At 32.9% G+C, this 14,865-nt stretch overlaps 1 protein-coding gene and 1 long non-coding RNA gene across 2 annotated transcripts in view; one reads left to right on the forward strand and one right to left on the reverse strand.

The window, feature by feature from the left end:
• The window catches only part of LOC127730259 (uncharacterized), a 191,592-nt gene that overhangs the window by 84,750 nt on the left and 91,977 nt on the right, over window positions 1-14,865 (forward strand). The window lies entirely within an intron of this gene.
• Window positions 1-14,865, reverse strand: part of LOC127730240 (fibril-forming collagen alpha chain-like) — a 57,150-nt gene that overhangs the window by 25,544 nt on the left and 16,741 nt on the right. The window contains exons 7-21 of the mRNA XM_052238536.1: window positions 14,310-14,363; window positions 13,396-13,449; window positions 12,982-13,035; window positions 12,483-12,536; window positions 11,046-11,144; window positions 9,096-9,194; window positions 8,524-8,667; window positions 7,943-8,041; window positions 4,992-5,099; window positions 3,623-3,676; window positions 2,743-2,850; window positions 1,494-1,538; window positions 1,185-1,238; window positions 604-702; window positions 115-222 (exon numbers count right to left, since the gene is read on the reverse strand). Of these exons, the coding sequence (XP_052094496.1) occupies window positions 115-222; window positions 604-702; window positions 1,185-1,238; window positions 1,494-1,538; window positions 2,743-2,850; window positions 3,623-3,676; window positions 4,992-5,099; window positions 7,943-8,041; window positions 8,524-8,667; window positions 9,096-9,194; window positions 11,046-11,144; window positions 12,483-12,536; window positions 12,982-13,035; window positions 13,396-13,449; window positions 14,310-14,363 (1,233 nt within the window). The remainder of the gene's footprint in view (window positions 1-114; window positions 223-603; window positions 703-1,184; window positions 1,239-1,493; window positions 1,539-2,742; window positions 2,851-3,622; window positions 3,677-4,991; window positions 5,100-7,942; window positions 8,042-8,523; window positions 8,668-9,095; window positions 9,195-11,045; window positions 11,145-12,482; window positions 12,537-12,981; window positions 13,036-13,395; window positions 13,450-14,309; window positions 14,364-14,865) is intronic.

A 14,865-nucleotide genomic window follows, 5' to 3' on the forward strand; every position in this document is an offset into this window, starting at 1 on the left:
ATTTTTGATTTGCAATTCTCTTTGAAATAAATGTCAAGAATGTCTAAACAAGCAACAAATGCTGAATTAGTCATTTGAGTCAAATCAGAGTTGACCATCAAAATGTATGCTTACAGAGTTTCCAGGAGGTCCGACTGGTCCTCCATCTCCTTGTGGACCTCGTAGTCCTCTTGGTCCCGCTTGTCCTGGTGGTCCAGTCTCACCATCTCGTCCACCTGGCCCCTGCAAATAAATATCAGATATATTCCATAAGGTATTTCTATTTCTATTTGATTATTTTTCTTAATGAAACAGCTGAATGAAAACAGTCAAAACAGTTACTGCCAACAATTCACACAGAATCCTCAGTCATCATATTTCCAGACTTGAATGTCTAAAGTTACAAATGTAACAGGTTAAAAAATGGATTGAAATAAATGACCTTATGTGGCAACAATGCTGGCAGCATTAAAGAAGCATAACCACTCATTTCAGAGAAATAATATCTGATGTTTGGTGACGGAGATACTTTTAGTGAATGTTATTTATGCTTTTTAATGATTTGCACAGGTCATATTAGTACAGTTTTCATCAAAATCATTGTACTGTAACAAATGTTCTTACCGGTTCACCTGGGAGACCACTTTGTCCATTCAAGCCAGGAGGTCCAGGAGGCCCTGAATTTCCTTGCTCTCCAGGTCGTCCATCTTTTCCACTTAGACCCTAGAATATCAAAATTATATGAGTAAGAAGTTATTCATTAATTTGGCAAATTATTAAGGCTTCATTGAAGTGGAGAACAGCTCCACTTGCATCACAAATAATAACAAACAATTTAAAAACTGGCCAAAATGAATGAATTTCTTATCAGGTATATAATATCCTTTAATCTTAATTTTTTTCAAAAAGTGCTTTAAATTTAAATAACAAATAGACCTATATTAAATTTCAAAGTAAAACCTATACAACCTTATTTATTTATATTGTAGTTTTGTCCATCTTTTCTTACTTTAACGCCAACCTTTTGGCGAAGTGTGACCTGAATATTATATTAGATTTATTTAGGAAAGTAATTTAAAATACCAGTATCTCTGTCTCTATGGTGAGGCTTAGTAGTGCTTAGGACTGGGTGAGATGTTTTAAAACTGTAGATTATTAAAGCTTATGAGCCAAGTAATTATTGACAAGAAATATACATAACTTACTGCTGGTCCTTGAGCTCCGGGCTTTCCTTCATTTCCAGTTTGTCCCATTGGTCCCTGTAAGAAAAATACAATCTGGCATAAAATTCCATAAAAATATTGAATTTAAATGGTATATGTAATTTGTTTCTTCAAAAGTAAAGTTGTTTATAATGCATATTTAGCTATAAATATTTAACTGTTTAAGTTGAAGTAACAAATATTACTTTATGCCTTATATATCAGGGACCATTTGCAAAATATTAGCAATTATTCTGCATGAAAGTGAAAATGATTTTGTTTGAAGATAAGGTCAAATATAAGAGGACTTACCCTTGGGCCTCCTGGTCCGGGTGATCCAGGTGTTCCAACTGTACCCTAAAATAGTTTCACAGAAAATACTCAACTTTGTTTACATATATAATGGATGTCCAACATTTTAGATATGTCTCTATTAAACGATATGATCAAATTAGTCATCATACAAATAAATCAGCAAGTGCAATACTAATGATGTTGCCCTGTCTATATCAATACATTTTGGTCTATGTGCTTTACAGAAAATAACTAAATGTTGCCCACACCCATGCCAGAATGAAGGATCACTACATGTATGTTTTGCAGGTGAGACAAAATTGAATCTTGATTGAGAAAAGTTGGGTTCATATATGATTTCCTGTTAAGGGCTATTCCATTAAAATGTATGTGGGAGGGTAGGAAGGGAAGTTTAATTTTTGAATGTGGGTCATGGGTCTTTGTTCAGTATGCATCTATAACCATTATACAAAATTATCTAAAAAATGGTTCTTGGTTGTAGGGATATTTTGAAAGTCCCTTCCTACCCTCCCACATACATTTTAATAGAATAGCCCTAATACATTTTCATCATATTTTGTTACTTTATATTATGTTCTATGTTTTGTCATATTATAAAATAAAAAATAGGAAATTTCCAGAATTTGCTTGTGATTTTTTTCCCATTTATATAACTGTTGCATTTCTGTTGATCAAAAATTGCAAGTACACAGAAAATGTTGTGGGACATATCATGAAATGTTGGTGTTGATCTCTCAACAGCTCCAGTTCGAATCCAAAGGAGGGAAGGAGATAAAAAAAATATGTGAGTTTACTGTCACATGCTGAAAAAAATAGGTTCGGTAGGTCTTTTTTTTTATTAGGTGGCGGGAAGTTCAATTGTAGTTTCTTGACACAATTAGCTATAATACAGAGAAACAGAAGACACTATAATGGTGCACATGCTTGTCTATCAGCTAGTTTTCTGGCACTGGAGGCTACCATTGTTGTTAAATACGTTAAATACCCGTATCCTTGACGGAAAAGGCAGGAATTTCTGCAATTTCCGGAAATTGCCGATAAAAAAGTTAGGGTCGCAGCGATAAAATGAGGGTCAGTCAGGTGACCGTAAACACACATTTTTTTTTTTTTTGGCCTAATGCAGTTCTAACATTGAAGGACTGAATATTCAAGATGGAAAAAGCAACATATAGACGGATAGTCTGCTAAAATTAAAACTAAAGATATCACAGCTTCATGAAAATCAATAAATGAATTATCATCTTACAACGTCTCCAGGTGATCCTTTCTCTCCCTCTTGTCCACGTTCTCCATCACGTCCTCTTGCGCCTGGGGGTCCTTGTGGTCCAGGGCCACCAGATGGTCCAGGTGATCCCTACAAAATATATTACCAATATTATAAGTGTCACCTACAAAAACTTTGTAACTGTTATCTTTTTTTTCAGAGGATTTTAAGTCCAAGTCTAAGGTGCTAAACCTGACTTTTGGTAACCCTTACAAGAAAATTTAAAAAATGAGTTTCTGTTAATCAATATTTCAGAAAAACTGATTGTAACTGGTACTGGACCAGTACAGTATGAGCTTGCAAGGAAAATAATTTCATTTCAATGCAGTATACTCTTTAACTTTATTTTTTAGTCACCATGGTTCACACATAACATGATATGTACCAGTTATCACATTCATTATTCAGAATAATAATGTTGTTCATTATCAGCTCAGAGTCTTAAAATGTAGTTTTTTTGCAAGTGTGTTGAGTGAAGAAGCTGAATAAAAGCCTCAAACTGTGCCAACAAACAATTTTTCAGATATCATCAAACTCTAGGAATCAGATTAGATTTGTCTGATTGTCATGGCCTCTTTTCAGGATCAAAACAAAAATTTGTTCTTTTACTAGCTTTTTGAAAGTCAACTTGGTGAAAACTAGTCATGTGACTTCTATGATAAATCCTGGTCACAAATCTTGTGAAGGGCAGGACAAGTTGATGCAAATGTAATGTGAACCCCACTAAAAACAAATACTAATCAGCATGCTAAAATACACCATCAGGTATATTTATTTATTAGAAAAGGTTAAAAATCCTTTAAAACTTCTGGTTCATTTATTTGTAATTTTTTTTGGTGAAAACCTATTGTATTATACTCACTCTTTCTCCTGTTACACCAGCAGGTCCTGTTGGTCCTGGGATTCCTGGGGCACCCTAAATAAAACAATATGTATTTTAGTTTTTGATTTATTTCAAATGAAGATGTGATTGTTTCATACAAAAAAAAGTTTTGGTGTTTGTTTCTACAGTCTTTGTGTCAACAATAATAAACTGCTTCACTGAGCGCAGCTGGATACGCCCGCAGAGATCCAACTCTGAACAGTTGGGGCAAAAATGGACACAATATTCAAGCTTGATACAGGTCTGAATTTGGATTGTAATTAAATATTTGACATATTATAGGTTTCTGAATAAATGTAGTCAAAGAACTTGAAATTGGTTATATGAATTGAATTTATATTCAATTCGAGATTTCCTGCTGTTGTGCAATACACTGTGCTGTTGCGCAATACTTAGTAAATCTGTTGTCAGACTATAAACAAATAAAGTTCAATAACTTCTCAATGTTATATCAGAAATTTATAAAAAAAACTAAAGGGAGGTTATCTTAATAGATATAAATCAGTCATCAAAGTTTAATGAAAACTGCTCTAAGCACTTTAAGGATATTGTCCAAAAACTTGAAAATCACCCCTTTTTTTATGAATAAAATCTTATAACTCGGAAACGTAAAATCTAAAATTTATAAAAATCAAAAGAGAGCTTACAACAATAGATATCAACAATTTACCAAGGTTTCATAAAAAATGCTGAAAGCATTTTTGAGTTATTAATTTGTTGAAAACTGGAAAATCCCCCTTTTTATAATGAATAAAACCCCATAAATCAGAAACTTATAGTCTAACATTTATAAAAATCAAAAGGGAGCTCATGTCGATAGAATTAAACAATTCACCAAAGTTTCTTGCAAATTGGTGAAATTGTTTTTGAGTTATTGTCTGAAAACTGGAAGATCCCACCTTTTTTAATGAATAAAACTCAAAAATTCAGAAACAGTAAATCCAAAATTTATAAAAAACGAAAGGGAGCTCATGTCAATAGATATAAACAATTCACCAAAGTTTCATGCATATTGGTTAAAGCGTTTTTGAGTTAATGTCCGACATGTTGACGACGGACGGACGGACAGACGGTCAACGGTATACCATAATACGTCCCGTAAACGGGCGTATAAAAATTGCCACAACTGAAAGTTAGTAGGCTATATACATGTTTTTTAAACAACAAATCTTGTAACTGCATTAAAATTCACCAAAATGTATGATATATTTAGTAGTTGGTCTGGGTATATTTTTAGCAGAGATTAAAACTTCGTAAAATAATTTAAAGAATTTTCTGAAAAAAAAATGATTAATGGATAGTCCAAAGGTTCATATGCACCACATGAACGTTAATTTTTTTAACATACCCTCTTTCCCTCTGCTCCAGCTAGCCCTGAAAGACCAGGATCACCTGGGGCACCAGGGTAGCCTCTTTCTCCGGGATCTCCATTACGTCCATCTTGTCCAGCTAACCCCTAAGAAGTAATTAAAACATTTATGTACAGGTATCAAAATGATGTAAATAACAATTTATCATGTAAAGATTTTAAAGAAATAAAATATTATTTTTGACCAGGGCTCAATAAAAGATAATTGAGCTGGCCAGAAACTATAGAAGTTGAAGCATCATTGAGTTTAAGTAGATCCCTGCACGCCCTTATTTCTTCGAGTAATTACTGGAAATGAACATCTGATAAATGAAATAAATTATCTGAAATTTTATTTTTCATCATCTTGAAAGCTATTGATGCCAGGAACATATATATTGATGGGAATTGACACTACCTAATTATAGCCGATTTTATTGTCGAGTCATAGTTAATAAATGACACGATATGGAAACGGACATGTGTAAAATACGTACTCACTATTATCTTAATAATTTTTGATAATATCAATAAAATGTCATTCAAACTAATTAATAAGTGATGCCAGTGTATTGAACTTGTAATCTGTCACTTCAAATTTGTCATAATGGTATTCATTTCATCACAGAAGGGTACAGAATGCAAACGGGGTAATAAAAACATGGCGCCGATGTCATTCCCAGTAACAACGAATTTCACAAAACCATTATAAAACACTTCATATCAAATAAATCATGCTTATATTGGTCATTTATATGACAAAATATATCTACTTTATGATAAAACTTGTATTTGTTGAACGTTTGGAAGTATGTGGTTAATATATTCAGCAGTTCCGTTAGTTTTTCAGTCAAACGCGTCCAAAATCCATAAATTTTGCGAAGGCTCGTAAAGTTCGGGATTTTATCAATTTTATACTGAAAAGCCTATCAGATTCATTTCCCGTTAGATATACTGTTGCCAGATGATGCATAATTAAATTTCACACCTGTGCACATGCACAGACTTCATACTTATATGGTTCTTCTGATTTATTTACTCATAAACCTTTTAAATTTCATCATATTAAACAATTTTTTTATGAACTTAATAATCTATTATAAATTTATTTAGATGCATACTAGTTAAACAAGTGAAATTTGACTGATGTCTAGTTATTTATAGTTTAATTGTTGAACAAGGATCCGGAAATTTTCCCAAGTCATTTCGGTCATTTTTTTTTTGTGATGTAATAATATCGTGATGCACAATAATGCATTTTTCTGAGGGTGACAAGTCTTGCACATGGACAAGTAAAGTCCTTTTTTGTGAAGTATTGGGTCAAACAAGTGTAACTGTACCTTGATCTAACAGTAACAGTGATGTCTCTGAGTTAGAAACTACACGAGGAGACGTTTTGTTGTTGTGTATTGCATCACTGAGGTCGTATGCATAACCCTTTAAATTTGCATAAATTAAAAGAGGAATAAAATACGGCATGTTTCATCATTTTGAAATAAAGTTATGTAAACCAATTAATAAACTGTGTTGAGCTTCTTATTGCATGTACAAGATATCGTTTGTATTGTTCAAATTGCTGCTGTTTGGATGAGTGTAAGTGATTACCTAATACACAACAAGATAATGTGTATTCACCTGGTTTACGATATGAGGATCAAAAAGGGGAAACCATGAATTCTGTTGGTCTTTACAGAGAGAATGTATGGCTTCACTTGGGTAAAAATCGGAAGTTTAGCCAGGAAAACAAAAGAAAGGATAACGCCCATTACATTCTGTGAGTAAGATGGTTTCAAAAAATCGGAAGTGCAAAAAAAACAAAAAAAAATCGAGTTTGTTCATTCGCTGAGTATATTTCTTAAATAGGCTGTATGGCTTCAAATCTAAATTACGTTATTTAGTTTTAATTCCCTTTTTAAACATTTTTTTTTAATTCTGCATTCCTATAAATTATACGCTTTACCACTTTTGCAAATCTATTAATATCTTTATCTGCCATTTCCTACCGAAAAGTTAACAGTAAAATCGATCTTTCAAATAAGATTATCAATTAACCCATGTTGATCCCCATTTTCCATGCGCAAACTCAGTAAACATAAATCTATATTTAACAAACGTTGACCAAATCAGCTGATCGATTATAAATGGATTATATGTTTTATTTGGATAAAAATAGACAGATTCTCGGGTCAACAGTGTTATTTGTCTTCTTTAATGAATAAAATAATATCTGTTTGGGAAAATCTAGGTCAGAATGGTTAAAACGTTAAATTTGATGCACAGCAAATCGCCATATTGTTTTTATTGCTTAACAGGTGTTTACAGGTGAGATTTGTGTACATGGCCTTTATGGCTTTAATCAAGACAATAACGACACCCAAGCCGAATTCAAACTTCCTGGACATTGATTACTATCCTTACTATGTAAACAAACCTAGTGGCTTGAACCCAGACTTACCCCACGCTGTGACTCGACAGAGTCCTGTACATTGTTTTTACTTACATTATAGAATAAACAACAGACTAATGATAAATATTATTAAATCACTAACACAAATCAATAAAATTTTTATTTTGTCTCAAACAAATCTATTTTTCTTGATGACCTGAAAACAAAAATAAGTTCAAAATGGCGACCGATAAAACCCTGATCTCAATGAAATGACCGAAATTATTTCTGTAAAAAAAAAAAAATAAGACCTAAATCCCAATAAATCATTTCGGTCTTTTCAGTTTCCAAATCGGTCATGTCTGGCATATATGACCGTTTCCGGACCCTTGTTGTTGAACCAATGTGTTTATTGCATACTTCACCATTATTTTTTCTTTTTTATTAATTTTTCAACATAAAATGAAGATTTTATTAAAACATTTTCAACATAAAATGAAGACTTTATTATCAATTTTCAACATGAAATGAAGAGAATAAAATTTTGTTACTTATTGTATCTTACTTGTTCTCCAGCAGCTCCAGGTGTTCCTGGTTCTCCAGACTGACCAGGGGGTCCTTGTGGTCCAGGGAATCCAGAATTTCCAGGGGCTCCGGCCTGACCCTACAAAAATCAGGTAATCTCTAGTTATACTACCTGTTGTGGGCATTAAAATGTAAGTGAGATGTAAAAAGATAAATCAATTCTTACTTTTCATGTCTTATGGACTGCTCTATTTTCTGTCTCTATGCAAATTTGCCAGTTTTTGTTCAGTACAAAATGTTAAAGCATAAATTTTACCAAAAACAATTTAAGGATAAAGACAGATGTGCTTGGTGTCTTAAAAAATCAGTTATATTTGTACTCTGCTTGACTTTACTAATCTGCTGAAACAGTTTCTCTTGGTATCTTTCTTATGGATACCAACTTATTTGTTACTTTTATTTTATAGACTATCCTGAAGCATTAAACTATAGAAGGCTATTTCTAATTTTTCTTCAGAATCTTAAACGTGTACACCACATCATTATTAGCTAACAGTTTTCAAAGCAATGGATTTATCAATAGTGCTACAGATTCTGATATGGAGGAATTGTGAAACTTACTACATCCCCCTTTCCTCCTGGTTCTCCATCACGGCCTGGGGATCCTGGTCGTCCAGATTCTCCTGGTTGTCCGGGTAAGCCACCTACTCCTGGAGGTCCTTGTAATCCTTGGTCTCCTCTTTGTCCAGATTGTCCGGAATCTCCCTGTAACAAGATAAATCACACGTTATATATGTAATTATAGAGAAAAAACTCAGTGATACTTTATATATAAGTAATTATAGAGATAGGACTTGGTTATAAATTACATATAAATAATTCTAGAGATAAGTCTTAGTAAAACTTTACGTATGTATGTAACCGGAGAGAATGCTTCTTCGTACAAAATGACTTTGTCACCTCCGAGACTCGAACCCAGGACCTCTGTGCTACAAGGCAGCGCTCTAACTGACTGAGCTAAAGAAGTACTTCCCTAGCTCAATCGCTTACGGCTGGTGGCTAAGTATCTACCACAAGTACTAAAGGGAAGCAATCCCATCACATGTACATAATAAATATCTTTTCATTTATTTTGATCAAATATCAATATGTTATTTATATTTTCTAATGCTTTTCAAATAATTTCAACATACCTTTGGTCCACCACTGCCAGGGAAACCTGGTGCTCCAGGGGATCCAATTGATCCAGGTGGTCCAGATTCTCCAGAATTACCATCCTGTCCTCTCATTCCCTAAATAAAGGAAACATGTATATGCAAAATAAATCTACACAACTGGTAAATAAAATGGGGCGCAGCTTGATACGACCGCAGAGGTCGAACCCTGAACAGTTGGGGCAAGTATGGACACAACATTCAAGCTTGATACAGCACTGAATTTGGATTGTAATTAAATATTTGACACAGCATAGGTTTCTCACACAGAATGAAAGTGGTCTAAGAACTTAAAAATTTTTAATTTACCTATTCAAACCATATCATTATTATTTGCTTTTATATATAAATCAGAAATAACCAATTTAAAATGGAAAATTTTAAAGAAAAAAAATGAAAAAAAAATCCCCCCCAATTTTTTGAACCCCCTTATGATTCATCACCCCCAAACTCAATCCCAGCTTTCCCTTTGTGGTATGGTACCTTGCAGTACAATTTCAGAGAGATCCATACACTTGAACACAAGTTATTGTCTGGAAACTAGAAAAATGCTTGTTTTTTGGCCACTTTTTGGCCCCTTTTTGGCCCCAAATTCCAAAACGTTTAGGGCAATTACCCCCAAACTCAGACCCAGCTTTCCCTTTGTGATATGGAACCTTGCAGTACAATTTCATAAAGATCCATACACTTACACACAAGTTATTGTCCTGAAACTAGAAAAATGCTTGTTTGTTTGCCTTTTTATGGCCCCTAATTACTAAAATTTTGAGGGAATTACCCCCAAAATCAATCCCAGCCTTCCCTTTGTGGTATGGTACCTTGCAGTACAATTTCAGAGAGATCCATACATTTGAACACTAGTTATTGTCTGGAAACTAGAAAAATGCTTATTTTTGGCCCCTTTTTGGCCCCTTATTCCTAAACTTTTCGGGCAATTACCCCCGAACTCAATTCCAGCTTTCCCTTTGTGATATGGAACCTTGTAGTACAATTTCCTAAAGATCCATACACTTACACACAAGTTATTGTCATGAAACTAGAAAAATGCTTGTTTTTTGCCCCTTTTTGGCTCCTAATTCCTAAAATTTGGAGGCAATTACCCCCAAAATCAATCCCAGCATTCCCTTTGTTATATGGAACCTTGTGATACAATGTCAGAGAGATCCATACACTTACACACAAGTTATTGTCATGAAAATAGAAAAATGCTTGTTTTTTGCCCCTTTTTGGCCCCTAATTCCTAAAATTTGGAGGCAATTAGCCCCAAAATCAATCCCAGCATTCCCTTTGTGATGTGGAACCTTGTGGTACAATGTCAGAGAGATCCATACACTTACACACAAGTTATGTCTGGAAGTTACAAAAATGCTTATTTTTGGCCCCTAATTCCTTAACTGTGGGTACCATAACCCCCAAAATCAATCCCCACCTTCCTTTTGTGGTATTGAACCTTATGGTAAAATTTCATTGAGATCCATTCACTTAAACTAAAGTTAGAGTGTGAAAACTAATGTGTCTTCAGACGACGAAGACGATGCCGGACAACGACGACGACGACAACGCCAACGTCATACCAATATACGACCACAAAAAATTTTTTGCGGTCGTATAAAAAGCAATCTTTCATCATGTTATTCTATATCACTTTTTCAATCTGAATACATGCATTTGATCATTGTGATTTTGTAGAATTTTTTGTGTAGAAAGTGAGCTAAGGGCTTGACCCTGCCTTAAAATTCATGTATAAATAATTGCCATTACTTGCAAAACTTTTGGACACAGTACATATGAAAATGGCCTTATTTTGCTTCAAGTGTCACTGAAATTTGAACTTTAATTGAAGATTAATAAATAAAAAGGATTTATGTGTTAGTACCTGCATCATAAGAGAAGAGGGTAATATTAAACTATCAATGTCCCAGAGTTTACCTGTGCTCCTGGGGATCCATCTCTTCCTCTTTCTCCTGGTGCTCCTCTTGGTCCCAATGGTCCTGGATTTCCTGGAGGTCCGTTAGGTCCTGGTGGTCCCTGATAAAATTAAGTAGTGATAAAATAAGTAGGAATTTTCTTCTCTATTGACCATGAAACATGTTCTTTCTACCTAGTTTGGCACTTAACTATTCATATCCTTTACAGACTCTATTTCTTCCTTTTTTTTCAACTGAATTCTAAATCTTGTACTTTTATTTGGGATCTCGTTTTCTGCAGAATTCTTGAGAACTTGAAGTCATTTAGGTCAAATGGAAAATTTCTAGATTTTGGATTTCCAACTCTATAAAGCCTTTCTTTGTACCCTATTCATATTTTGTGGTAACTTTCTTTTTCATATGATCAAAAAAATGGGTTTACATGGAAATTAGTACAAATTATGTAATGGGTTTATCATTTTTTTTAATGATTTCCCTGCTTTTATGTTTTTTTAATACATAAATCGACAAAATTGTGAACATGTAGTTTTGATGAGAGGAAAAAAGTGAAAACTTTTTACCAGAATTATCTTAGAAATATTTCTTCTTAACTTAAGATGGAATTTATACTTTTCAGACACTTATAAAAAGTATCTTCTGATCTTTCTTATCCAAGAATGAAATCTTTAGATGTGCATGTCTTTAAACATTACATGGTTAATTTACTATAATGATCCCTAAGTATGTCTGAACCATGATATAGGCCAATTCCATCAAAATTCCTGTGTCTGTAGATAAGAATTTAATCCTCTTTTACCAGTACGCTGACCTTTTTAATTAATTCACATATTGCAATATCAAATTCTTGACATGAACTGTAATTGTACTTTATATTTCTCTAGTCTGATCTATCTTATGGACAATATATTCTTTTATGATTTGAAGTAGCACAAAAAGTCAGTTTAAGGAACTTTGTAGATTTGTCTTCACAATTTATAAATACATTTAATAACTTTCGCTATTTTTCCAGAAAATCAAAGGGTTTAAGTGTTAAAACCAGCGGACTAACCATATCTTATTGACGAAGAAACTTCAATTAACTAATAATAAATTTTTACTTTCATATTTTAGTAATCATGATTTTTTTCAAATTGATAAATGATAAATGAAGTTTTTTGGTCAGACAAAATTAATGTCTGGACAATTTTGCAGTAATTGACAACAAGGATAAATCGTTCTATAGTAAAACATTTTAAAATAACAAATAAAATCTTGAACACATTTTCATCTGGTATATGGACCGTATGCTGGAACTAATAACAGCTAAGCACAATTTTGAAATAATGTTCTCAAATAGAAAGGTTTTCAAAAAAAATTATTACACCAATAATTGTTGAATTATACTGTAGATAGCCCAGTCCCTCTACCTCTATAATGAAAGATTTCAATGCGATCTTACCTTTTCTCCTGAGCGTCCTTCTTCACCATTTTTTCCTGCCATTCCCATCATTCCCTGAAATAATTATATCATAATAAGCAGCTGCGCAAAAAGCACAATGATACACCCTTTTCATGCATATTGAAATTGTTGCTAAAATAAATTGTGCAATTTAGAAGACATTTAATCAGAATCAAATATAATGGCTCTGTAGACAAAACTTGCATGAGGATACTCTTAGGCTTATAAGTATTGTGTAAAATATGACTGTAAAAGGCTTATAAGTATTGTGTAAATTATGACTGTAAAAAGTCCAATTACTCAGGAATGACAAACCAGAAAATTTCAAAAATGAAAGGGACCCAAAAACATATGAATCCATTCTTTACATAATTATAACAGGATAAAACTTAACATACCAGGGTATTTCTTATGTGGTTATCTAACCATAGCAAATTAAAGATCGTTTACATTTATCCTTTTTGAATCTTAAACACATATATGACTGGGCTAAACTTACCCTGTGTCCTTTGGGTCCTGGCATGCCGGGCATTCCTGGTTGTCCTGCATTTCCCTAAAATTAATAAATAAAATTGGAAAATTCTGCCATATAATTCATTATCCAGCTCCTGACAGGAAGAGCATTAGAGCAACAGGACATGGGACAGTAAACACCTGCCTATTGAGAGCATAAGAGCCATGTACTGTCAGCTTGTACACAAATGACGTCTTGCATTTGTGACAGTGATATTATGTTTAAGTTCATAACTATTTTCACACTACTTTTCTATTAAATATGTGCTGTGTCTTTAGATCAGTTTGACTAATTAAGAAATTACAAATATTTTATACCATTGTTATAGATTAAATTTTTTTTAAATCAGATTTAAAAACACAATATTTTTGTTTTCAGAGTAATGAAATGCCATCTTACCGATGATCCAACTGGTCCAGTGGGTCCTTGTTCTCCTGGTAAACCTTCTTCACCCTGCAAAAAATATATTGTATTGTTTTAGAACTGAAGATCAAGTATAGCATACTACTTACATTCTATGAATGTCAAATATTTTTATTTTGCTTATAGTACTTGAATTCGATAATATGCAGCCATGAAATTAAACATCGCTCTCAGAAACAAAACCACTTAAATGAATAAAAATAAATGAACAGAGTTCCAATGTCCCCCACGCTGCACATATTTTATCTATCCAAGGTACAAGGGCAATAACTAAAAAAAACACTTTTTTTTGTTCTTTCAAACTTTTTATTAATATCTTAAGAGAAATGAAGGCTTCAGAGCAAATGCAATGTGTTCCATTATAATTTATATATCTAAGGGGCATAACTTGTTAAAAATATTTGATCAGAACTAATTTTCAAATTTGTCCAAGACATTGCTAATATAAACCTATGATTTAAGTTTCATAAAATTTTGGCAAGAATTGTACATATGAGACCGCTAACGATGCAATTTTCAATATAATTAATGTTTCCAAGAGGCATAACTCTTTAAAAAATAATTGATTGGCACTAATTTTTCGAACTCATCCAAGACATTGCTAATATAAACCTATGATATAAGTTTCATAAAATTCTGGCAAGAATTGTACACATGAGAGCGCTTACGATGCAATTTTCAATATAAAATGAATGTGTCCAAGGGGCATAACTCTTTTAAAATTAATTGATCTGCACTAATAAACTGACAAGCTCATTGTTCTTCTAAATTTTTAAATCAAAGTAAAACAAATACAGCAATTCTTTCCTTAATCTGTGATTCACTGCATGAACCAATAAACACCAATTTGATGCATTATCAATAAGCAAATGTATTGAACAATAACTTACAGATGGTCCTTGGAGTCCTGAAGGGCCGGGAAATCCCCTTTCTCCTGGTGATCCCTGTATAGTATAAAGACATTGTTATAAAATACAATTACAATGCTATATAGTGAGGCTAAAACATTACTTGAAATGATTTAAACTGACATGAAGCTAGAGTTTCAAAATAATTTAGTAAAATTCTGTCATTCAAAATTGTGGATTTAATTTTGTTTGTGGGATATCAATTTGCGTGGGTAATGGTGAACCCCAAATATAAATGCACATATTTTCTTTTGTAGGCTTGTATGCAGACTTTGGCAAAACCATGAACTTAAATGTCAACAAAAAAACAATTTTTCCTAAATCCACGAAAATAAATGAATCCATAGTATTGCAAGAGAACATTTGAGAGTACCAGTAAGAACATTGCTCCAAGACAAATATTTGTACTTTTTTTTTTTTGCTATTTCTGCTGTGCCTAATATTCTTACTTATGCTATGTTTTAAAATATACTTTATTTTGCATGCATGTTTCCAAAAATATGACTGAAACTATGCTTTTAACTTTTATATGTCATCT

Source organism: Mytilus californianus, unplaced genomic scaffold (genome assembly GCF_021869535.1).
Source record: "Mytilus californianus isolate M0D057914Y unplaced genomic scaffold, xbMytCali1.0.p SCAF_2, whole genome shotgun sequence".
NCBI classification, from domain to species: Eukaryota; Metazoa; Mollusca; class Bivalvia; order Mytilida; family Mytilidae; genus Mytilus; species Mytilus californianus.